General features: G+C 37.3%; 1 protein-coding gene across 2 annotated transcripts in view; it reads right to left on the reverse strand.

Annotated features, from left to right (window-relative positions):
* LOC111152147 (zinc finger protein 451) overlaps positions 1-24,451 on the reverse strand; it is a 101,378-nt gene that overhangs the window by 67,175 nt on the left and 9,752 nt on the right. The window contains exon 4 of one of the 2 annotated variants that reach the window (XM_022510502.1): positions 18,317-23,458. The exons of the other annotated variant lie outside the window; for it this stretch is intronic. Within the exon in view, the coding sequence (XP_022366210.1) occupies positions 21,962-23,458 (1,497 nt within the window). The 3' untranslated portion in view covers positions 18,317-21,961. Of the gene's footprint in view, positions 1-18,316; positions 23,459-24,451 lie in introns of those variants that run through there. 2 annotated transcript variants of the gene reach the window in all.

The raw sequence follows: 24,451 nt of genomic DNA on the forward strand, positions 1-24,451 counted from the left end.
ATAAGCAGCCAAGAATACTATATCCAGCTAGGCTATCACTGAAAATAGAAGGAGAGGTAAAAAGCTTCCAGGACTAACAAAAATGGAAAGAATTTGCAATCACCAAACCAGCACTACAGGAAATATTGAAAGGGGTCCTCTAAGCAAAGAGAGAGCCTAAAAGTAGTAGATCAGCAAGGAACAGAGACAATATACAGTAATAGTCATCTTACAGGCAATACAATGGCACTAAATTCATATCTCTCAATAGTTACCCTGGATGTAAATGGGCTAAATGCCCCCAATCAAAAGACAAAGGGTATCAGAATAGATAAAAAAACAAAACCCATCAATATGCTGTCTACAAGAAACTCATTTTAGACCCAAAGACACCTCCAGATTAAAAGTTAAATTAAAATTTAAAAAGTTAAATTAAAATTAAAACAATTTACCATGCTAATGGACATCAAAAGAAAGCTGGGGTGGCAATCCTTATATCAGATCAATTAGATTTTAAGCCAAGGACTATAATAAGAGATGAGGAAGGACACTGTATCATACTCAAAGGGTCTGTCCAACAAGAAGAGCTAACAATTTTAAATATCTATGCCCCTAACATGGGAGCAGCCAACTACATAAACCAATTAATAACAAAATCAAAGAAACACATCGACAATAATACAGTAATAGTAGGGGACTTTAACACTCCCCTCACTGAAATGGACAGATCATCCATGCAAAAGATCAACAAGGAAATAAAGGCCTTAAATGACACACTGGACCAGATGGACATCACAGATTTATTCAGAACATTCCATCCCAAAGCAAAAGAATACACATTCTTCTCTAGCGCACATGGAACATTCTCCAGAATAGATCACATCCTGGGTCATAAATCAGGTCTCAACTGGTACCAAAAGACTGGGATCATTCCATGCATATTTTCAGACCACAATGCTCTGAAGCCAGAACTCAATCACAAGAGGAAAGAACCCAAATACATGGAGACTAAAGAGCATCCTTCTAAAGAATGAATGGGTCAACCAGGAAGTTAAAGAAGAAGTGAAAAAATTCATGGAAAAAAATGATAATGAAAACACAATAGTTCAAAATCTGTGGGACACAGCAAAGGCAGTCCTGAGAGGAAAATATATAATGATACAAGCCCTTCTCAAGAAACAAGAAAGGTCTCAAATACACAACCTAACCCTACACCTAAAAGAGCTGGAGAAAGAACAACAAAGAAAGCCTAAACCCAGCAGGAGAAGAGAAATCATAAAGATCAGAGCAGAAATCAATGAAATAGAAACCAAAAAAGCAATAGAACAAATCAACCAAACAAGGCTGGTTCTTTGAAAGAATTAATAAGATTGATAAACCCCTGGCCAGACTTATCAAAAAGAAAAGAGAAAGGACCCAAATAAATAAAATCATGAATGAAAGAGGAGAGATCACAACCAACACCAAAGAAGTACAAACAATTATAAGAACATATTATGAGCAACTATATGCCGGCAAATTTGACAATGTGGAAGAAATGGATGCATTCCTAGAGATATATAAACTACCAAAACTGAACCAGGAAGAAACAAAAAACCCGAACAGACCCATAACCAGTAAGGAGACTGAAGGAGTCATCAAAACTCTCCCAACAAACAAGAGCCCAGGGCCAGACAGCTTCCCAGGGGAATTCTACCAAACGTTTAAAGAAGAATTAATACCTATTCCCCTGAAACTGTTCCAAAAAATAGAAATGGAAGGAAAATGTCCAAACTCATTTTATGAGGCCAGCATTACCTTGATCCCAAAACCAGACAAGGATCCAATCACAAAAGAGAATTACAGACCAATATCTTTGATGAACACAGATGTGAAAATTCTTACCAATATGCCAGCCAAAAGGATCCAATAGTACATTAAAAGGATTATTCACCACAAGCAAGTGGGATTTATTCTAGGGCTGTAAGGCTGAATCAACATCCACATATCAATCAATGTGATATAATACATTAATAAAAGAAAGAACAAAAACCATATGATACTCTCAATAAATGCTGAAAAAGCATTTGACAAAGCACAGCATCCTTTCCTCATCAAAACTCTTCAAAATGTAGGGAGAGAGGGTACATACCTCAATATCATCAAAGCAATCTATGAAAAACCCACCAGGAATATCATTCTCAGGGGAGAAAAACTGAGTGCTTTTCCCCTAAGGTCAGGAACACAGCAGGGATGTCCATTATCACTACTGCTATTCAACACAGTACTAGAAGTTCTAGCATCAGCAATCAGACAACAAAAAGAAATTAAAGGCATCCAAACGGGCAAAGAAGAAGTCAAACTCTCACTCTTTGCAGATGATATGATCCTATATGTGGAAAACCCAAAAGACTCCACTCCAAATCTGCTAGAACTTGCACAGGAATTCAGTAAAGTGTCGGGATATAAAATCAAGGCACAGAAATCAGTTGCATTTCTCTACACCACCAACAAGACAGAAGAAAGAGAAATTAAGGAGTTGCTCCATTTACAATTGCACCCAAAACCATAGATACCTAGGAATAAACCTAACCAAAGAGGCAAAGAATCTGTACTCAGAAAACTATAAAGTACTCATGAAAGAAATTGAGGAAGACACAAAGAAATTGAAAAATGTTCCATGCTCATGGATTGGAAGAACAAATATTGTGAAAATGTCTATACTACCTAAAGCAATCTACACATTTAATGCAATCCCTATCAAAATCCCATCCATTTTTTCAAAGAAATGGAACAAATAATCCTAAAATTTATATGGAACCAGAAAAGACCTCAAATAGCCCAAGGAATATTGAAAAAGAAAGCCAAAGTTCATGGCATCACAATTCCAGACTTCAAGCTCTATTACATAGCTATCATCATCAAGACAGTATGGTACTGGCACAAAAACAGACACATGCCATAGATCAATGGAATAGAATAGAGGAGCCAGAAATAGACCCTCAACTCTATGGTCAACTAATCTTCGACAAAGCAGGAAAGAATGTCCAATGGAAAAAAGACCGTCTCTTCAACAAATGGTGTTGGGAAAATTGGATTGCCATATGCAGAACAATAAAACTGGACCATTTCTTTACACCACACATGAAAATAGACTCAAAATGGATGAAGGACCTCAATGTGAGAAAGGAATCCATCAAAATCCTTGAGGAGAACACAGGCAACAACCTCTTCGACCTCAGCCACAGCAACTCCTTCCTATGAACATCGCCAAAGGCAAGAGAAGCAAGGGCAAAAGTGAACTTATTGGGACTTCATCAAGATCAAAAGCTTTTGCACAGCAAAGGAAACAGTTAACAAAACCAAAAGACAACTGACAGAATGGGAGAAGATATTTGCAAACGACATATCAGATAAGGGGCTAGTATCCAAAATCTATAAAGAACTTATCAAACTCAACAGCCATAGAACAAATAATCAAGAAATGGGCAGAAGACGTGAACAGACATTTCTACAAAGAAGACATCCAGATGGCCAACAGACACATGAAAAAGTGCTCCACATCACTCGGCATCAGGCAAATACAAATCAAAACCACAATGAGATACCACCTCACACCAGTCAGAATGGCTAAAATTAACAAGTCAGGAAATGACAGATGCTGGCGAGGATGCGGAAAAAGGGGAACCTTCCTACACTGTTGGTGGGAATGCAAGCTGGTGCAACCACTGTGGAAAACAGCATGGAGATTCCTCAAAAAGTTGAAAATAGAGCTACCCTATGACCCAGCAATAGCACTACTGGGTATTTACCCTAAAAATATAAATGTAGTGATCCGAAGGGGCACGTGCACCTGAATGTTTATAGCAGCAATGTCCACAATAGCCAAATTATAGAAAGAACCTAGATGTCCATCAACAGATGAATGGATAAATAAGTGGTATATATATACAATGGAATACTATGCAGCCATCAAAAGAAATGAAATTTTGCCATTTGCGACGATGTGGATGGAACTAGAGGGTATTATGCTTAGTGAAATAAGTCAATTGGAGAAAGACAACTATCATATGATCTCCCTGATATGCGGAAATGGAGATGCAATATTTGGGGTTTTGGGGGTAGGAAAAGAAAAAAATGAAACAAGATGGGATTCAGGAGGGAGACAAACCATAAGAGACTCTTAATCTTACAAAACAAACTTGAGGGTTGCTGGGGGGGAGGTGGGTAGGGAGAGGATGGTGGGATTATGGACACTGGGGAGGGTATGTGCTATGGTGAGTGCTGTGAAGTGTGTAAACCAGGCGATTCACAGACCTGTAACCCTGGGGCTAATAATACATTATACGTTAATAAAAAAATTAAAATATATTTTAAAAATTTTAAAAGAAGATTTTAGGGGCGCCTGAGTCGCTCAGTGGGTTACAGCCTCTGCTGGGTCGTGCTCCCAGGGTCCTTGGATTGAGCCCTGCATCGGGCTCTCTGCTTGGCGGGGAGCCTCCTTCCCTTCCTCTCTCTCTGCCTGCCTCTCTGCCTACCTGTGATCTCTGTCTGTCAAATAAATAAATAAAATTTAAAAAAAAAGATTTCATTTATTTATTAGAGAGATAGGGTGTGTGCATGGGGAGGGAGGGGCAGAGGGAGAAGCCGACTCACTGCTGAGCAGGGAGACCAATGTGGGGCTGGATCCCAGGACCCTGGGATCATGACCTGAGCCAAAGGCAGACGCTTAACCAAATGAGCCACCCAGGCACCCTTAAGTATGAACTTTACTCCCTTCAAACTATACTCCTAGACTTGGAAGGTAAATTATTTAACCCTTTAATCAGCATTTAAACATTTGTTTAGATCTCTTCAACTTCACTCTAATCTCTAGCCCTAGAACATTACTCTTTGGTAGTCAAATAAGCAAAACCTGTTAATACTACCGTTTGTTAAAATTATTTTCCTCATATTTAGCTATCAGTAGGCCATGTTATTTTTAATTAATACTATGTGGTTATGTTAATAAAAAAGATTACTTCAGTGATTCCCAACTAATTCTGATCTATTTAACATCTGTCATGACTCCGAAGAGCTCAAAAGACCTAAAGCTCTGATACTGAATTCAAAAAGACATTCAAAATTGAGTTTGGTCTCCTTCTCTTCCTCCACAGGGAAAGTTTCTATTTTCTTCTTCTTCTTTTTTTTTTTTTTTTTTAAAGATCTTATTTATTTATTTAACAGAGAGAGATCACAAGTAGGCAGAGCGGGAGGCAGAGAGAGAGGGGGAAGCAGGCTCCCCGCTGAGCAGACAGTACGACTCAGGACTTGATTCCAGGACCCTGAGATCATGACCTGGACAGAAGGCAGAGGCTTAACCCACTGAGCCACCCAGACGCCCCTCCATTTTCTTCTTAAAACCAAAACGAAAACGAAAACCAAACCAAACCAATCCAAAACACCCCTCTGGCTACCTATATAGAAAGCACATAATTAGAAAGAATCTGCTAGGAGTAGATAAAAAGGAATGAATGGTAGATCTAGAGAAATAAAGAACTTCAGCTTTGAAATGTCTACCATTTATGAGAAAAATGAAATATTTAAAATAAGAAGAAAAAGTTTTCCCCTAAAATGGGGAAAAACTAATTATATGAGGCAGGGGATGATACTCATAATTATTTTTTCATCACAACTTAGGTTTTTGGGTCAAGATTGCTGGTGAATGCCAGGCACGATTAATGGGTTATTTATGAACACTCACTCTCTCCAGAAAGTCGAATCTCTTGGATTTCCATTGTGAGTGATCCAAGATGAGGGGCAGCCTCTAGATCTTACTAAATTACATACTTCTGTGATTCTGAGCAAACACATACACACTGGAAAAACAGAGACCACAGATATTGAAATACACACTAGGGATTTTACCTACTAGGTCACAGAAGACCTTATTTTGCATAGAAGTATAATAGGTAATTCAAAGAATCAGTATGTTCAGAAACAAATTTTAACTTATCAGAAAGCAAGGGGGAAAACACTCATTGCAGGACATTTTGTTACTGATCCAACTGCAAAACCAAAGCTATAGGCTAGATGAAAGTGTGTTAAATGTTTCCTGTAGAATTAGGATGAAAAGGGGATACCATAGTCTTAGGTTTGGGAGTTTTGCGCTATTCCATTAGTGTTAAAATACTGAAATGTAATTTAATGTGAAATCACAAAATTCTAGGACTGTTCTTCTTAGGTTAGATTTGCCAATCTTCCCCAAAGCCTGTAGTATTAATAAGCATTTAGGTCCTTAGAGCTTTTCTGAGGTCAGACTTTCAGACTGTAAATTCTCAAGCTAGAAGTGGAATTGGCTCTCAGTATAAAAATGGTAAGAACAGGGGCACCTGGGTGGCTCAGTGGGTTAAAGCCTCTGCCTTTGGCTCAGGTCATGATCCCAGGGTCCTGGGATCGAGCCCAGCATAGGCTCTCTGCTCGGCAGGGAGCCTGCTTCCTCCTCCCTCTCTCTCTGCCTGCCTCTCTGCCTACTTGCGATCTCTATTTGTCAAATAAAATAAATAAAATATTTTAAAAATAATAATAATATGGTTAAAACAACACAGCCTGACACATAAAAAATCTGTGATCAGGAGTTGGAAGGTTATAAAAATGAGGGTGACATGGAGCACAGAAAGAAAAGCTGTTCCAGAACCTCAGAAGGCTAATATGGCCACTCTCTATGATCCTGTCTGTGCTCACCCTGGATATTATGACTTCTTATATTCACCAATATATTTACATTTTGAAAAAAGGATTTTATTTATTTATCTGAGAGAGAGAGAGAGAGAGAGAGAGAAATACAGTGTGAGCACAGGTGGAGGAGAGGGGCAGAGGGAAAGGAAGAAGCAGACTCTCCACTGGAAGCCCAACATGGGGAATCAATCCCAGGACCCTGAGCAGAGGATGCTGAGCAGAAGGCAGCTGCTTAACCAACTGAGCCTCCCAGGTGCCGTATTCTTCATCTTTTTAAATGCAAAACTTGGGCTGTACAAAGCAAATCTGGGTTGTGTCCTAGAAATGGCAGTCATATAAGAATACTGGTTAGGGGCGCCTGGGTGGCTCAGTGGGTTAAAGCCTCTACCTTCGGCTCAGGTCATGATCTCAGGATCCTGGGATCGAGCCCCACATCAGGCCCCCTGCTCAGCAGGGAGCCTGCTTCCTCCCTCCCACCTGCCTCTCTGCCTACTTGTGATCTCTCTGTCAAATAAATAAATAAAATCTTTAAAAAAAAGAATACTGGTTAAATCTGAGTACACATACCCGTGAAAGTTAAGCATGTATAGGCATACCTCATTATACTGTGCTTTGCAGATATGGTGTTGGGTTTTTTTGTTTTGTTTTGTTTTGTTTTAAACAAATTGAAGGTCTGTGGCAACCCTGCATCCAGCAAGTCTATTGGTGCAATTTTTCCAACAGCATTTGCTCACTTCAGGCCTGTGTCACATTTTGGTAATTGAGAAATTTCAAAAAATTTTCATTATCGTTATATTTGTTGCAGCAATCTGTGATCTTTGATGTTAGTATTATAATTGATTTGGGGGTGCCATGAACTGCACTCATATAAGACTGCATAAACATTGTGTTCTGATGGCTCCATTCACTGTTCATTCCTTTGTCTCACTCCCCTTTCCTTAGGCCACCCTATTTCCTGAGTTATAAATATTGGAATTAGGGTCATCAATAACCTGAGAATGGCCTCTAAGTGTTCAGGTGAAAGGAAGAGCTGCACATTTATCATTTTACAAGCTGGAAATGATTAAGCTTAGTGGGAAAAACATACTGAAAACCATGGTAGGCTGGAAGCAAGGCCCCTTGGGCCAAACAGTCAAGTTTTGAATGCAAAGGAAAAGTTCTTGAAGAAAAGTACAAGTGCTACTCTAGTGAATACATGAATGATAGAAAGCAAACAGCCTTACTGCTGATATGAAGACAGTTTTAGTGGTTTAGACAGCTCAAACGAGCTACAACATTCCGTTAAGCCAAAGCCCAATCCAAAACAAAGCCCTAACTCTTCAATTCTGTGACAGCTGAGAGAATAAGGAAATAGAGAATAAGGAAAAAGAGAAGTTTGAGGCTAGCAGAGGTTGATTAATGAGGCTTAGCAAAAGCTGCCTCATAATATCAAAGTACAAGATGAAGCAGCAGATGATGATGTAGAAGCTACAGCAGGTTACCCAGAAGCTCTAGCTGAGAAAATTAATGAAGGTGGCTGGCTGCACTAAGCCACAGAATTTCAATATGGATGAAACAGCCTTCTATTGGAAAGGAGATGCTTTCTAGGACTTTCATAGCTAGAGAAGTCAATGCCTGGTTTCAAAATTTACAAGGACAGGCTGATTCTCTTGTCAGGGGCCAACGCAGCTGGTGACTTTTTAAGTTGGAACCAATGCTCGTTGACCATTCTGAAAATTCTAGGTCCCTTAAGAATTATGCTAACTCAACTCAGCCTCTGCTGTATAAATGGAGTAAGGCCAAGATAAGAGCACATCTGTTTACATGATGGTTCACTGAATATTTTAAGCCCACTTTTGAGACCTACTGCTCAGAACAAACATTCCTTCAAAATCTGACTTCTTGTAGACAATGGACTGGTCACCCAATGGAGATGGAGATGTACAATGAGAAAAGGTTGTTTTCATGTCTGCTAACACAACATTCATTCCGCAGGCCAAGGATCAAGGAAAAACTTCAACTCTCAAGTCTTAATATTTATGAAGTACATTCTGTTAGAATGTAAGCTGCCATAGACAGTGATTATTCTGATAGATCTGAGCAAAGAAAACTGAAAACCTTCCAGAAAGGATTTACCATTCTAGATGCCGCTAAGAACATTCAGGATTCATGGAAAGAGGTTAAAGCATCAACATTAATGGAGTTTGAAAATAGTTGATTCCAACCTCATGATGACTTTGAGGGGTTCAAGACTCCCATGGAGGAAATAACTGTAGATGTGGTAGAAATAGCAAGAGAACTGGAATTAGAAGTAGAGCCTAAGATGTGACTAAATTGCTGAAACCTCATGACAAAATTTGAACAGATGAGGAACTGCTTCTTATGGATGAGCAAAGAGGTTTCTTGAGATAGAATCTACTCATTGTGAGGATGCTGTGAAGATTGTTGAAGTGACAACAAAGGATTTAGAACACAACTATGCTAGAGAAATCATTCCTGAAAGCTACAGTTCATTGATGTGGTAAACTTCACTACTGTTTTATATTAAGAAATTGCCACAGCCACCCCAACTTTCTGCAACCACCAACCAGGTCAGTCAGAAGCCATCAATATTAAGGCAAGACCCTCCACTAGCAAAAAGGTTAAGACTCACCAAAAACTCAGATGATAGTTAGCATTTTTTAGAATAAAGTATTTTTAAATTAAGGCATGTATTTTTTTTTTTTTTTAGCCATAATACTCCTACACACTTAATATTTATATTATTGCAGTGGTCTGGAACCAAACCCACAATATCTCCAAGGTATGCCTATACAGGAGAAAGCAAGAATTCTTTTGTTCTTGAGGACAAAATGTTTAAGTTGGTTTTTTTTTTTTTTTTTAATGTTTAAGTTTTAATGTGGTATGGTAGAGTTACAGCAAAAATTCCAAGTCTAGAAGTAGGAAGAGGGCAGGAAAGGAAGAGGGCTTTCTTAAGAGATCTAATCTGGAATGATGGAATTCAATGGGTCAACAGAACTGGGGGTAAAGGGAAAAGGAAAGCCTGGCAAAGGATTCCATTATTTTGTCAAGTAAGGGCATTTTTAAAGGAACTAATATCAACAATTACCATCATTTCTAAAGAATAAGGCACAGTAATACCCCAAGGTAATACTTTAAAATTTCCCTTAATAGTCTCATTTTAAACAAATTTAGATCTTTTTAAAAAAATATTTGTTTATTTATTTGAGTGAGAGAGAGAGAGAGAGAAAATGAGAGAGGTCAGTGGGAGCAGCAGACTCCCTGCTGAACAGGAAGCCCAATGTGGGACTCAATCCCAGGAGTCCAGGATCATGACCTGAGCTAAAGGCAGTCGCTTAACCAACTGCGCCACCCAGGCCCCCAAAACAAATTTAGCTGTATGAAATACTAGCTGCACTACCCTGATTTTTCTCTTTGCTACAGACTGATAACACCTCAAACTTGAAATCAGTTCAGCTGAGAGAGCGCGCTGAATCCTAACCACTAGACCACCAGGGAAGTTGAAATCAGTTCAGTTGAACTTAAAATTGGTTCTGACCATAAACTCAAAATCCAGATCATAAAAGAACATCAGAAGTTACATTCAGGGGTGCCTGGGTGGCTCAGTGGGTTGGGCCTCTCCCTTTGGCTTGGGTCATGGTCTCAGGGTCCTCGGATCCAGCCACACATCAGGCTCTCTGCTCAGCGGGGAGCCTACTTCCCCCTCTCTCTCTCTGCCTGCCTCTCTGCCTACTTGTGATCTCTGTCCGTCAAATAAATAAATATAATCTTTTAAAAAAGTCACATTCAATGCAAATTCCACCATTCAGACAAAATTTTCAGACAAAATTTTCACCAACGTAATCAATACTTTCATTTACTAATCAAGTTTAGTGAGCTAACAAATATTTCCTAGAAACTATTAAAATTTCTAACATTAATGTGAAACTCATCTACTTTCTGTGTGAACTGTAAAATAAATCATAACGGTATCAACAAATTAATGAAAAAATGGCACAAAATACCACTAATCAATGAAGCTATAATCTGTCTATATTTCAATGTTTTCTTTCCCTCACTAATATTTAAGTGAAAATAATATCATCTTTTATTAAAACATATAAGTAAAACCTAGAAGGCTAGAAATCAAAATGTTAACAATAGTTTCTCTCTGGAGAAATTTTAATTTCCATTTTCTAGTATTTCTACAATTAGCACACATAATAAAATTTTTTAACAAAATTTCAGATTTTAACCAACAAGATGGTATAAAGACAAAAAGTATTGAGGACCTCACTCTTTTGTTTCTAAATAATGGATTTGGTTTAAATCAATCCCTTACAAAAATGTAAGTTTAACATTTATCCTTCATAAAGGTAGACGGAAATTTTGTATCTAGAAGGAACATAATCTGTTAGTAAACTGTACTTAACGTTTTTTTCCCCTCCAATTTCTCTCTAGAAATCCAATGACTAAGCTACATTATTTTCCAAACTTAACAGAAAAAGATACTAATCATAACTAAGGCAAGTCATATTCAGTTCAAGAACCCTAAATAACTATGGGGAAAATATATTTTACACAGTTTTGATGTCAAACATCATTACTATTTTAAAGTGTTTTTTTGTTTGTTTGTTTTAATTTGACATATAGATCACAAGTAGGCAGAGAGGCAGGCATAGAGAGCAAGGGGAAGCAGGCTCCCCGCTGAGCAGAGAGCCGGATGCGGGCCCTATCCCAGGACTCTGAGACCATGACTCAGCCAAAGGCAGAGGCTTACTATTTTAAAGCAAAAAGCATTTAGCTAAAACACACTTAAAATTTAGTATTTTTCTTTAAATACCTATATGCTTAAAACAAACTGCAAAGTACACATACTCATTTGTATTTTTAAGTGTACTTAAATTATTAAAAGTACAATTAGGCAAATTAAAAATTGAAACTTGAAAATATTAGCTTATTCAGCTATACCTGACTTTCCTCTTTTCCTGTTTGGGACATAAGAATAGAAAGCAAGATTCTTAACTTTTCCAGTGGCCAAGGTAATTTCGCAATGTTTAATGTATTTATTTGCATGGAAGCTAATAATGTCCCCAAAATAAATTTTTACAAGAACTTGAATTTTGGGGCACCTGGGTGGCTCAGTGGGCTAAGCCTCTGCCTTTGGTTCCAGTCATGATCTCAGGGTCCTGGGATGGAGCCCCGCATTAGTCTCTCCGCTTAGCAGGGAGCCTGCTTCTCCCTCTCCCTCTGCCTGCCTTCTCTGCCTACTTGTGATCTCTGTCAAATAAACTTTTAAAAACCTTTAAAAAAAAAAACCAAAAAACCAAACTTGAATTTCATAGGTGGGCTTTCTTTTAGAAGTCACCTACAAATGCCTGTTTCTTGAACCATTCACTCTCATCCTACAGTGTATTATGGTTTAAAAAGCCAAGTGCCATATACTTGACAACTCCCCTTTGGCAGTTAAGAACTGGGCTTAGTACTGAATGCTGAGAAAATGGGTTCTAATCTGTTTAACAAAGTTTTTTAAGGTCCATGAATAAATTTTTTTCAAATATTAAATATAGGCAGATCTTTCATTTCACCCTTCATTCACCTGCTCACCCAAAAGCTGAGCTTCTTAGTTACTTCTCGACTGCCATAACTAGCTAAATCAGTTTTCTAAAAATACTTGCCAAGATCAAGTCAAAGGAAATGCAAAATTAAAGGAATAATTCTGCTTTTTTAAAGCAATTTCTAGAAACACAATACTGAAAAAGGCAGGGTTTCACAAATGAAATTATCATTTTACAATAGCTTGTGGCATTATACCACCGAGCCTTTTTATAATAAGCAACTGATTTTTTATTTTAAAATCACTACTAATCTCTAAGAAGCACTTTAGTTTTTGAGTAACAATCAAATTTGGCGTTATACAAAATTACTTTTTAAATGGAAGTATGAATATAGTCAAAGGATCTTCCCCATGAAATGGACTCTCACTTCTGTACAGGGTGATATAAGCTAGGAGAAAACACTCCGCGAAAAGAGTTATCCAGAGAAGTGGTCACAACAACCCAGTTCCCTATCTGACTCACCAAAAGCACTTTTCTGGCTACAGAAAAGCCAGTAATAAGGAAAGATGAATTTTGTAGGAGGCAGAGGGGGAGGGATAGCAAGAGGGGATGTAGAGAATAACCCAAGGCAGAGGTTTATTTGCTGTTGTTACAGTATTTCCCTGAAAATCAGCTGACACTAGTCAGCAGGGCGTCCAATGGAGATTATTCTGGCCATTATCCTTATCTTCTGTGTAAAGAAGGGAACCCAAGTTTAAAGAAAGCTCAAAGGAGCAACCAACTGTGATAGTGGAATGAATTAACTTTGTAAATCATTAATCATAGCTATCCATCTAACCAGTGCTTTTGGTTTGAATATAATTCCTGAAACAACTGCTTTATTCCACACAAACTCAAATTTCAAAGCCTGCTTATTTATTATTGTCCATCATAAAGCTGTGGCGCATATTTTGCTCTGAAGTTTGCCCTCCCAGAAGTTCTGTTTATCAGAAACTCCTTCTGCCCAACTCATGGCTCAAACCACAACCCAAAATAACATTTTGAAAAGCAACAATTTTTCTTAACTATTTTATATTCAAATACAGAGAGTAGAAGGGATAAACACAGCAAAGCAGTACAATATTTATTTACCATCTCCAGCAGCAAAGCTTTGGAACCAGGAAACAACCCTTTTGTACAAAGCAACCATCTTCCCACCCCCAACTGGTTATTGTTTACAAATACAAAGTACACATAACATCTGCTTTATATGGCAAACTTAAAAAACATACATATAGATATACCCCATTCTGTAAAGAACTTTACTCAGTTAAGAAGACTAGTACCACCAAGCCTGTTAAATAAGATTCTTCTTCCTGTATTGTCTTTTGGGTAAACTGCCAGTATCTATACACTTATAAAAATCCCCTCCTAGGAAGAATGACTTTGATTCTCCTTCAGTACAGGACCATAAAAAAACCAAAACCACAACAGAACAAAACCACATCTGGAACTTGAGAATTTTTAAGTATCTCTGAAGTTGCAAAGGGGAGCTGCAATTTTAACCCTGAGTGCCACTGCTATAACTCTGGCACAGCAAGAAAAAGGATGAATTATGAAAAGAAAAGAGAAAAGGTGAAAGTGGCAACAAAAACAAAAAAAAGAAACTAAAATCACAGAAAAACAAACAGGAAATTGACAAAATGTGTTTTGAGTGCTGCTGGAGATACCACTGGCACAAGGTTCACAGGTCTTTCTTCAATACAACATCTCCAAACTCCAATGAAGCAACATTTTTAGAAATATCTTCATTTCCCCCAAGTCTACCCTCAAATTATCTGTAACCCAATGTACAGGGAAATGAACCACATTTAGCTACACTGAGAACACAATGTCAATAGGAGGTCCTGAAGTATGCAACTGTATACCCGTAATGGTCTGTCACAGTCCACTTCAGTGCCATCATCCTGTTCATCTTCAAAGTTGTTCTCTATTAGTGTCTCAGTTCTTTTTCACTGCTGGAGCTGTCCCTGGGACTAGAGGTACACTGACTGAAAAGCCTTCCTTTGGCTCAGCTCAGGGAAGAAAAAGAATTGCTCTAGCTGACCACAGGGGACTATGGTACAAAGCGAACTCTGGACAGACTACTTCTATGACCTTACACATAACAGCTACACCAACTTGGTACATTTTGAATAGATAGGAACCAATACATTTTGGTGGGTAATTAATCCTCTTTCTTCAACTTAATATCTACCAACTATCCCCCATAAAGTCTGTTCCTTACAATTCTGAAACCAGACACAATGTTCCACATGCTTTTGTATGTACTGATTCATCTAAATGCCTGGCTCCTGATACCCTTCTGGTCCAACTAGCTCTTCAATCATGTTGCAAGCCTCAGCTCAAGTATTTGCTAAGAAAATCTTCCCTGATCCCTCTAGAATGGCCCTCTGTTTTGTTCCAACTTCACTGCAGGCATTCCTCTAAACAGAACAGTTACATTGTATTGGTATTTTTTTCTCTTAAGAGAATATACCATCTCTTATTAACTCCAGGTTCCTCCACACCTTCCTCAGTGCCTGCCTGTACATAGGTACTGAAAACTAGGATAGAAGATTGTTGCCAACATAGACACAAAGTGACAAAACAGGATCCATCAAAAATCATATACACATTCCTACATAACCTAGCTCTTCATTCTACATTCTCTTTATTTCCTTACTGTTTATAATGAGCATTTCTTAGCCTGCACTTGAGAAAAGAGACTATTTTATTTTAAATATGTCTTTCAATGACTTAATCCATTGATGAGCTTGTAATATAGCTTAACAGTTGAGCCTTAAAAACTGTAAACAAAGGGAACATGATCTGATGACATGAACCTACTACATGCTATTAAATACACATCTTAAAATGTATCTGTATTTATATCCAATACCATTCCACACTTATAATATATCTATGTGTGTAGAAAAAGCACACTATGAAAGAAATGAAACCTGTACTGGGCTTTTGAAATTTCAAAGTATTCCCAGGCTTACCTCATTTGAGAGTAGGAAAACTGAGGCTCAGAAAGTAGTGACTTGCTAATACTCAGATCAAGGTCTTAGAATTTAAATACCATGTGCTCTGCACCATACCACCTTTCTTCCTACCCAGTATCCTAAAGAATTTGGAAAAAAAAACCTTAAGCGTGTATCTGAAACAAAACGGTGTAACAAAAAAAGGTAGAAGAAAAAGAAAAAAACAAGCAAAAATTGACTAAAACGATTAGTGCTCAAAAAGAACAGAATACGTGCAACAAGTCAATGACCACACATAAGAACTGTCTTAGTCCCACACAGTGAAATCTCAAGGGGAAAACAAGAGTTTCTGATCTGACAAGCGAAATGACCAAGAATTAGTTAATGTAAGACATCAAGTACTGAGGAATAAGAATATAGCCATAAACACAAAATTTAGGGAAGAAAAAGATTAGTACAGGTCAAATTAGCTTATCAGAGAAGTTAAGACTTGAATTGAGCCTTGAAAAATATGAAGAGGCAGCCTAGTAAAATGCTAAACTGAGACTGTGGAGGAATAGTTAATATTCAAAAGCTAGGCTCCACCATTTGAGCAATATGCTTAATGTTTCATTTTTTCATCTGCAAAATAAGGGTGAATTTCTTCCTCAAGAGTAACTTGTAAATTTTAGCACACAGTGTAGTAAATGTGAGCTCTATAAATGAAAACTCTGTCCTCCACTTGCTTGCCAGGCAGGAAGACAACCCTTAGGCCCAAGACTATAAAGGTGCTTCCAAGATCTCAAAATATATTCTTGCTAAAAGTAAACAGGGGTTGTTATAAGGCATTAGACAAAGACCAACTTGCATGCAACTCTTGCTAAGAATCTAAATGAGGCTAGTTAAACACTGACTATACTTGAACCAAGGAAAAAAGGGTTTCATACCTAACGGCAGGATGTTTAATGTAATTAAATGTTAAAAAAAAATGGAACTGAAAATTTGAGACTGTTCAAGTGACTTGGAAAATGCTTCCCCCCAATCACCCACATCATGTTGCCCTAGTAACTAAAAGTGGTACAAATAAAGGAACCACAAACGTAGGGTACTAGTGTTAAATGCACACTAAGTAGTGCAAAACATAGCTATCACATATAAAAATGTGAGTTGACAAGAGGTCTAATTGTAGTGCTCAAAATTGAATAACATGACAGAGCTACTTATTGGTAGTGCTCAAAATTGAGTAACATGAAAGAGCTACTCTTACAGGCAATGACAGAAAAGCGAAGGCATAGGATACATAGCTGACAGGAAAAAATAGCGTATGAATATAGGTCTTATAAAGAGACTACTAACAGAATTCATAACGTTTGAAGCATTTATGATCAAAGGAGAGTTTAAAATACAACTAGATATAAAGCATTTACTTTCACTGCCACCAAGGAATATACTTAGAAATATTAGAAAACTCAATACAAGTTGAGAGATCTCCAGAGTCCTAAAAGAAAATGAAGTACAGACAACCTGAGAATTCTTGTTGAATTCTTAACAAGGCATCAGAAAATCCAAGAGATCATTTGAAATAGACAGTTATCTCAATAAAATAGGTAAAGCCCTTAAGACTTAGAGAAAACTGGTTAATTTTAAGATACAGTTTATGTCAGAGCTGTTCTATAACTTCATGGTGACGGGCTTAGAATTTTTATAAGATGCAATTAACCGTAAACCATATGTAGTAATACATTTGTGTGAAACTATGCAAAATGAGAAAAATAAGACTACCATTAAATAAGAAAGCATTAAAAACTGACTGAAGTTCAATAGCCAGGAAATAATAGTTCCAGAGACTGAACTGGCTGCTTTTTTTAAAAAAGGACAAAAGAGAAAACTAGAAAATCTCTTACAATAATTCTGAAGGCATTTGTATTTAAATACACAAATACAAAGCCACATCAAAATCCTGGCTAGTATTTACTGGTAGAATAAAAAATATAATCTACATCAAAGATACTAAGGGAAGATCAGACATCCTTCTAGAAAGAGGTGTTACATTAAAGATCAATTAAGATCAATATAAAGAACGAAGTAACTAATATGATAACATCAAAAGGAAACGGTTGGACTGTGATCACTTCCAGATATATCCCACCAGAAGCAAACATAATTTCCAGTAAAAGATATCTCAATGGTACCAAACACTACTATAAAAAAGTTTTCATTACTATAAAGTCAAGCAAATGAAAACACAAAGTAGTATAAAAATATTATCCCACTAATCAACAGGAGAAAAAAAGATTTAATAAAACAATATTCTCATCATTCATCCAGGAAGGGAAATTCCTTAAAAGAATATTTTAATGGCTTACAAAACTCATTATTTTTGGAAAAATAACTAAAAGATTTGCATTCAATAATGATCATCATCAGTTAAATAATAACTTCCACCTGTATATTTTCTTAAGTGAAAGAAGAATTGATTGGTTTCTGTATCCACAAAATAACTATATAAAATGGACCTGGCCAACTGAAATGACATGCATATATCACAATCAATTACTGGACTAGCCACTAACATTAAGAATGGTAAATTTCAAAAGACAAGGAAACCTAAAACAGTGCAAGTCTGGGGCAAAATATGTCTCACATTAAAAAAAAAAAAAGTTTTCAGTTATTGCAATTTTTAAACTATTTCTACAAAGATCTAGTCCATAATTTCTAACCTTCATCAGAATCCCACTAAATTATATCCTCAACAGTGAATGTGGCATTTAACTCTGTTCATCCATGGCATTTAACTCTATCCAATTTTGTAGCTAGAAGGGATTCTGGATTGTGTCTGTTCCAACCTCCTCATTTTTAGTACCTGAGAGGTTATCCTGATGTACTACTGGGCCCTTAAGGACATTATCAATCAGGTCACTTAGGTATCATTCAGGAAATTATTAGTATAGTACTAACGTAATATACTAAATAGTATCCAAGTATCCCAAAAGAGTTTATGTTCCCCTCAAAATGTCATTTTAAGGGCCAAGTAATTAAAATGGAATTACAAAGAAGCTGCCACGCAGTTAAAAAAAAAAAAAGTTTAAATGCAATTACACTAATAAGGAAGCTGTCACTAAAAAGAAAAGATAAAGTGTCAGCAAATTTACTGCTTTTCCTAATGTCTTTGTTTCTTCTTACCAAGTAAACACATCCACTTATCAAATATAAGTTGTGCTACCATGGCTTAGAACAAGGTCAGTCTGAGACAAATGACTCAATCAGAAAACCTAGAACCTGCAGATAGAAAACAAAGCTGCCTTAATGCTCAGAAACTGAGCCAATAAAAAGAACTACTGTGAAGTTATTTAAATAAAGGGGGAGGGTCATACTCTACAACCTTCTGAAATGGATTGACAGTGCTATAAAGAAAAATTAACATTCAGAAGGAGAGTACATTTAGATAGTGCAACTGTACAGATGATGAATAAACTACAAGATTAAAAAAATCACTATACAGAACTCATAAATATAAGCAACATATGCAAGACATCAAAATGTTAAGTTTTAAACAATAGGGTGAAATTTAAAAAGGCACTTCATATAACAAATGGAAACAATTTCTCTGTACACAGAAACGGCAAGAAATCATAGTCTTCACATATATTTTATGTCTAGTGGAGAAATAACACTTTGAAGAAAAAGGATCATTAGATGCATCCCCACTGAGAATATCAAATCATTAAATTTGCAATTATCCCAAAGCGTCCCAGAAAATCTAGAGATATTTAAACATCTAATTGCCCAATGGAGAATTCTGTGGCAGGCACAATATGAAAACTTATGTAATTTTGAGTTCCATATGCTTTTGGGGTTGTCTCCCTACATCAGGGCCCCATTTTTAGTTTTATAACACCACCACCATTCAAGTATGCCAGAGAAAGATTTTAAAGTAAACAAACAGGTTAAGAATGTTTCTTCTGCAATCAAGAGACTGATTAATCTATAGCTAAAAGCTGTTCCCATTCTACCGCATTCTGACAGTCCCGACTGAACTGTCAAATCCCCTTCAGAAGTTATCTATGGATCAACAATTTGATGATTCCTCAATACCTCTCCACTTTTAGAAAAATTCTCTGGAGATGCTTGAGTTTATCAATCAGAGGATAGTAAAGTAATGTTACTTTAACACCGAGTAACACAAATAACACAAGAGGAAGAGAACAGCAATGCTGTTTTATAAATATTTAAGGAGGAGCTATACAATGTAAATACAGCTTATACTAGTGAACCGTACACTTAAAAATGTTTAAGGTGGTGAATTTTGTTCTTTTTTCTGACCACAATTAAAAACAAAAAAATCTAAAAGGAGGAGCATATTAAGTGGAAATGCCAAAGTAGTTTCAAAGAATTATGTCTTCAAGCATCATTTTGGTTTGGATTTTGGAAAATAAGAGTACCTCAAAATCATCACATTTGTAACCCCAGTATCTAATTCAGGGAAAGAAAGGGGAGAAATGGAAAAGTGGGAACAGTCTGAAGTAGCCTTAGCTAACTGGGTATAACTGTGCAGCCACATAGAGCAGTTCCAAGGTCTCTCTCTAGTAAGTTCATCTGTGACTAGTCCTTTCATAAAAGAAACTACAGTGCCATGTCAAGGGCACATGAGACTGCCTGACGGATGCAATATATATTGTCAACTATAAAAATCTAAATGATTTTTTTAGACCCTTGTTTCTTTTCAGGTAGTTAATCAATAATCTTCTGGAGTTTAATATGAAAGAGTTTCTACATCACTGGCATGGACCTAAAAAAGGTAGAAGTAAAACACTGTGGAAAATATACAAAAATAAAGGTAAATGTTTGCAAGATGATATCCTATATCAAGCCTGTTTTTTAGGCTTAATTTACAAATAGGACCAACATAGTACTCTGAAATTACTGACAAAATAAAATAGCTTCTTCTAAGTAGGTATGTTTACATCTTCAACCTCTAGCACAAATAGGGAGAGGAAGAAAATAGTAAAAAGGGTGCTGAAGATAGTTACAGTGGAAGGGGAATGAGCTTCAACCATCAAAAAGTGGGGCACTAGGGAAATGTCAATCACCACTTGCGTAAGAACTATGGCAAGAAATAGAAACCACATGAATCCTAAAACAGTGTTATATTCCATTAACAGTAGAATCAAAATATTTTGATCAAGCAGATGAAATAAATGCAGATGTATGACAAACCAAGTTACAAAATTTTATATCTGTTGATAAAAAATTTTTTTTGGCTGCTAAGCAAATAATACTAGGTGATGTATTCAGACCCCTCAAACTTGACACTTTCTCCATTTCTGAAGTCATGCTGCAAAATCGAGGATCTAAGGGTTGATATACTGCACAGCCACTGCCTTGAGATTTTAAAAAGATACTGTGAGATATACAATTGAGGTATCTGCTGCCAGTTCCAGAACTGTGAAGAACTATTAATGGAACCAACTGGGAGCAAAAAGATAGTCGTCTCTACTGATGAGTCCAACTAGATTAAGGGACCAGTAAACGAAGAACATGTCATTGAAGTCTTGATTTCAGACTTTTAAGAAATCTCTAATGGATATCATCATTTAAATAAATATCCAGAAACAGAGCTGTGTGAGATGTTCTCTTTACGACATCCACGGTAATACTGAACACTTAAGGATTCTTAGTATCATCTAGTTTGATGGCATCCCTCTTTATTGCAATAAGAGGACCAGATTGTCAGGCATGTTTGGAATTCTCTTAAAAGAGTTCAGATTTGCATGCCTGGATGGTATAACATCCTTTATATCCAGGACACTAATGTATGTATCTTTTTTGTGATGGATTACCAAGCTCAAGAAAGTCAACTATTTAGAAGGTAGCTTTGTTTAAGAAGGTCATCTTGCTGAAAAGCCCAGAATATCTTGAGAGAACACCATGCCTCGGTCTCACATCTTCTTTATATTTGAGAGCTTGACAGGTCAGAGACTTAGGTGTGATGATAAAGAATTCTCTCACATGTAGCTCTGAATGGTAATGACACGGCAGCCATCAGTCTCGATAAAGATAGTTACTGTGAAAATTTCTAGAGATGTTACAGGCAGGAAAGTCTTTTTCCAGTTGGTGTCCACAGTAGACCTGTAACATCTAGCCATTCCACTGAAACAAACTGGATTTGGCAAAATTTGATTTGTATTCCAGTTCTTGACATACAGCTTCATGATTGATTCTGAAGTCTGAGAGAGCTTGAGAGTAGTATGGACTCTTGGTAAATTGATCATCCTGACATAAACACAGTAAAACTGAATTGTCATTTTGTGAAGATCTGACAAGCTGAAGCCTGAACAAGGAAGCATTGATGACCTAAAATTAAGGATCTAACAGTAGGTTATTTCCAGACCCCAAATCAGCTAGTCCTCAGTTTATCAGTAGGATTTTCCTGAGGAACAGATCTTTATATTTTTCTTTATTCACAAGAGGATTCAGATTCCTGAGTACCCTCATCTGAACTTATTTTGGACCAGAAATAATAGGTAAACCTTTGTCCAACCCTACGTAGGTGAAAGTCTCTATTGCTCACTTGGCCAGTAAGACATGAGTCTCTTTATTATATATTCCATTTGAAAAGTCTAGAATTTAAACGTTAGCTGTGATAATTCCAGACATGCATCAGTTTCTGACGTGACCTCCTACCTGCAGATCCTGTATGAGTGGGAGTAGCAAGTAAAATAGTTAGGATCTTGGATGACTATGCTGCTGAACACAAACAGGCTATTAATTCTTGTACCCGTGGCGTTCTGGAGATTCTCCCTTTTTTCTGTATCTATAAGGATGGTTGCGAGGTTTGTACCAATCTCCTTTGGAATATCCTCTATTGTGATAATGTGCTTTCTGATCATGACTGTAAAAGTATCGATGTTGGTTATAGTATTTGTTGTGGTCTCTATAGTCATTTTCTTTAATACTGTTTTCTTCTGCAACAACAGCATTCACATCTTGTCCAAAGAGGGAAGTACCATCAAAGGGCAAGTGTGAGATCTTCTCCTGGGTTTTCTTAGTGAGAGATGTAAGTCGGAGCCAGGCTTGTCTTCTGTAGTCTATTGCCATTGCCATAACTCTGACTACGGAATCCATTATGTCTCTAGTAGTACAAAGCTGCCAAAGTCCGGCATCCATACCATCAGATATTATACATCTTGCTTTTCCACGATCAAACTCTGGGTCATGAACCAGATCCTCCATATCTTCCCAGAGTTTACGCTGATATTGAGTCATATAAGCCATGTAGCTAGCAGCTCGGGCTGCAATGGAAGCAGCATGGTAGAATCTACAACCCATGACCTCCATTTCTTTTGAGGTAGAATCTAAAGGAGATGTTGTGCTTCCTCTTTTGCTGTGCTCTAATGCTTCTACAATAGGGCCCTCAGCTGGTGGATTTGGTTGGAAAGGAGAGGTATCCTTGGCCACAGGATATACCCTGTGCCCCATGAAGGAAGAAGGATGGCAATCAGCAGGGTCTTTAAAAACCTCAGTGGTGGCAATTCTCAGAAGAGGATGCAATGGAGGAACCAAACGTTTCTTAGAGGTCACACAATCAGGTTTCCCTTCACATGATTCTGCTTCAGATTGTAATGTTACTCTCTTTATAACACCTCTCTGTTCCATTCTTTTCAAAAGACCTGTGAAACTAGACTGACTGGGGTCAGTTGGCTGCCCTTTGTCATCAGCTGAGGGGGATTTGCAGTCAGTTTCTTCATCAACTGTGGATAAATTTTCATCCTTAGAGGTGGAGATGTCCCATGGCACTGAGGAGTTCTCACTTGGCCTAGAATGATGAAATCTAAAACAGCTCCTAGACTGCAGATCACGTATCACTCGGGACATCTCAGCCACTTGTGTCTGAAGATAAAGGATGGCATCCTGTCCATGCTGTGAAGCTGAAGAAGACTCTATAGGTAAATCCTCCTTGACCTCTGAAGAGGCCAAAGATTCTTGGGGGACCAGAACTGGAGATGAAGGCAGAGTCTGAAAATTTTGTGATGGTTTAAGTGTCTCTGTCTCAGAGATCTTAATATCTGAATTATTTTGATCATTTTTCTGGTTCTCCAATGGGTTCTCAACAGAAGAAGGTTGAGAAACTATCCTTTGTGGACTGCTGGTACAACTCCCAGAGGAGGAGCTGCTGTCTCCAATGGGAAGAGGAACACTGCAGCTAGAGCACATTTCTGGGCGATGATTCTCAGAGGATGGCACCTTAGACTCAGGCATTCTCTGGGTTATCCACATGAACAAGAAAACCAAGGAAGAAAAAAAAATGCTTTTAATATGTTAACTTTCAAGTGCAGAGATGCATGTCCAGTAAGTAGAACTCAATTTTTAAAATTATTATAACAACAATGAAAGATGCAATCCACTACAGATCAGCAAGGGGATCAGAGAAGTCAAATCCACAAGGTTTCTACACAAAAACCTAATACCAACTATGGCTATTAATGTGGCACTCTGTCTACGAAAAAAAAAGTGAAAACAAGCCCAGTTCAAGTGGTGCCATCCTGGCCTGCTGCTTGGTCTCATGCTAGGATAAGAAGAGGTGGTGAGACTACTGTTGATTAACAATCTTTTTTAAAAAATCCCATTCAATGTATGTAAGCCAACAAGTAAAAGCTAAAAAGCAGAGAACTCAAGTTCCACTGAGAACAAAAAATATTTCTAAAAGTTCCCATTGCAGAGTCACTTTTAAGCCCCTTTAAAATTTTCTCCTGTTCACTCTCCAAGAATAACAAAACTTCCCAGTTGCATAGTCCTACTTTATTGTTTGTAGTTTCCAAGGAGCTTATTTACATATGTGTTACCTCATTTTGTCCTCACAACAACCCTGTGAGGTAGGTATTACCCTTATTTAATAAAGAAACTAAGGTTAAAGGTTTCTTAATTTATCCAAAATCACAGAATTAATAAGGAGCAAAGCTCAGATTAAAACCTACATATATTGATTCCACGTCCAAGTCTCAATCCCCTGTATCATAGAGAAAGTTTTCTGGCCATGTTGAGAAGAGCCAGGAGTTCTCTAACCCATCAAGAAAATAGCCCATTAATAGAAATTTGGGCTAAGACAAATGAAAGACAAGATTGCTACAAAGGGCTCAGCTAGTTTGATTCTCAGAGTAAGGGAAATATTGGTTTAAGGGTCAAACCCACAACCAAAAAATCACAGGTAAGAGACAAAAACTCTAAATATGTGAGTGATAGATGAGGTTAAAAGGA

This window comes from Enhydra lutris, unplaced genomic scaffold (genome assembly GCF_002288905.1).
Source record: "Enhydra lutris kenyoni isolate GAN:26980312 unplaced genomic scaffold, ASM228890v2 scaffoldscaffold28, whole genome shotgun sequence".
Classification (NCBI taxonomy): domain Eukaryota; kingdom Metazoa; phylum Chordata; class Mammalia; order Carnivora; family Mustelidae; genus Enhydra; species Enhydra lutris.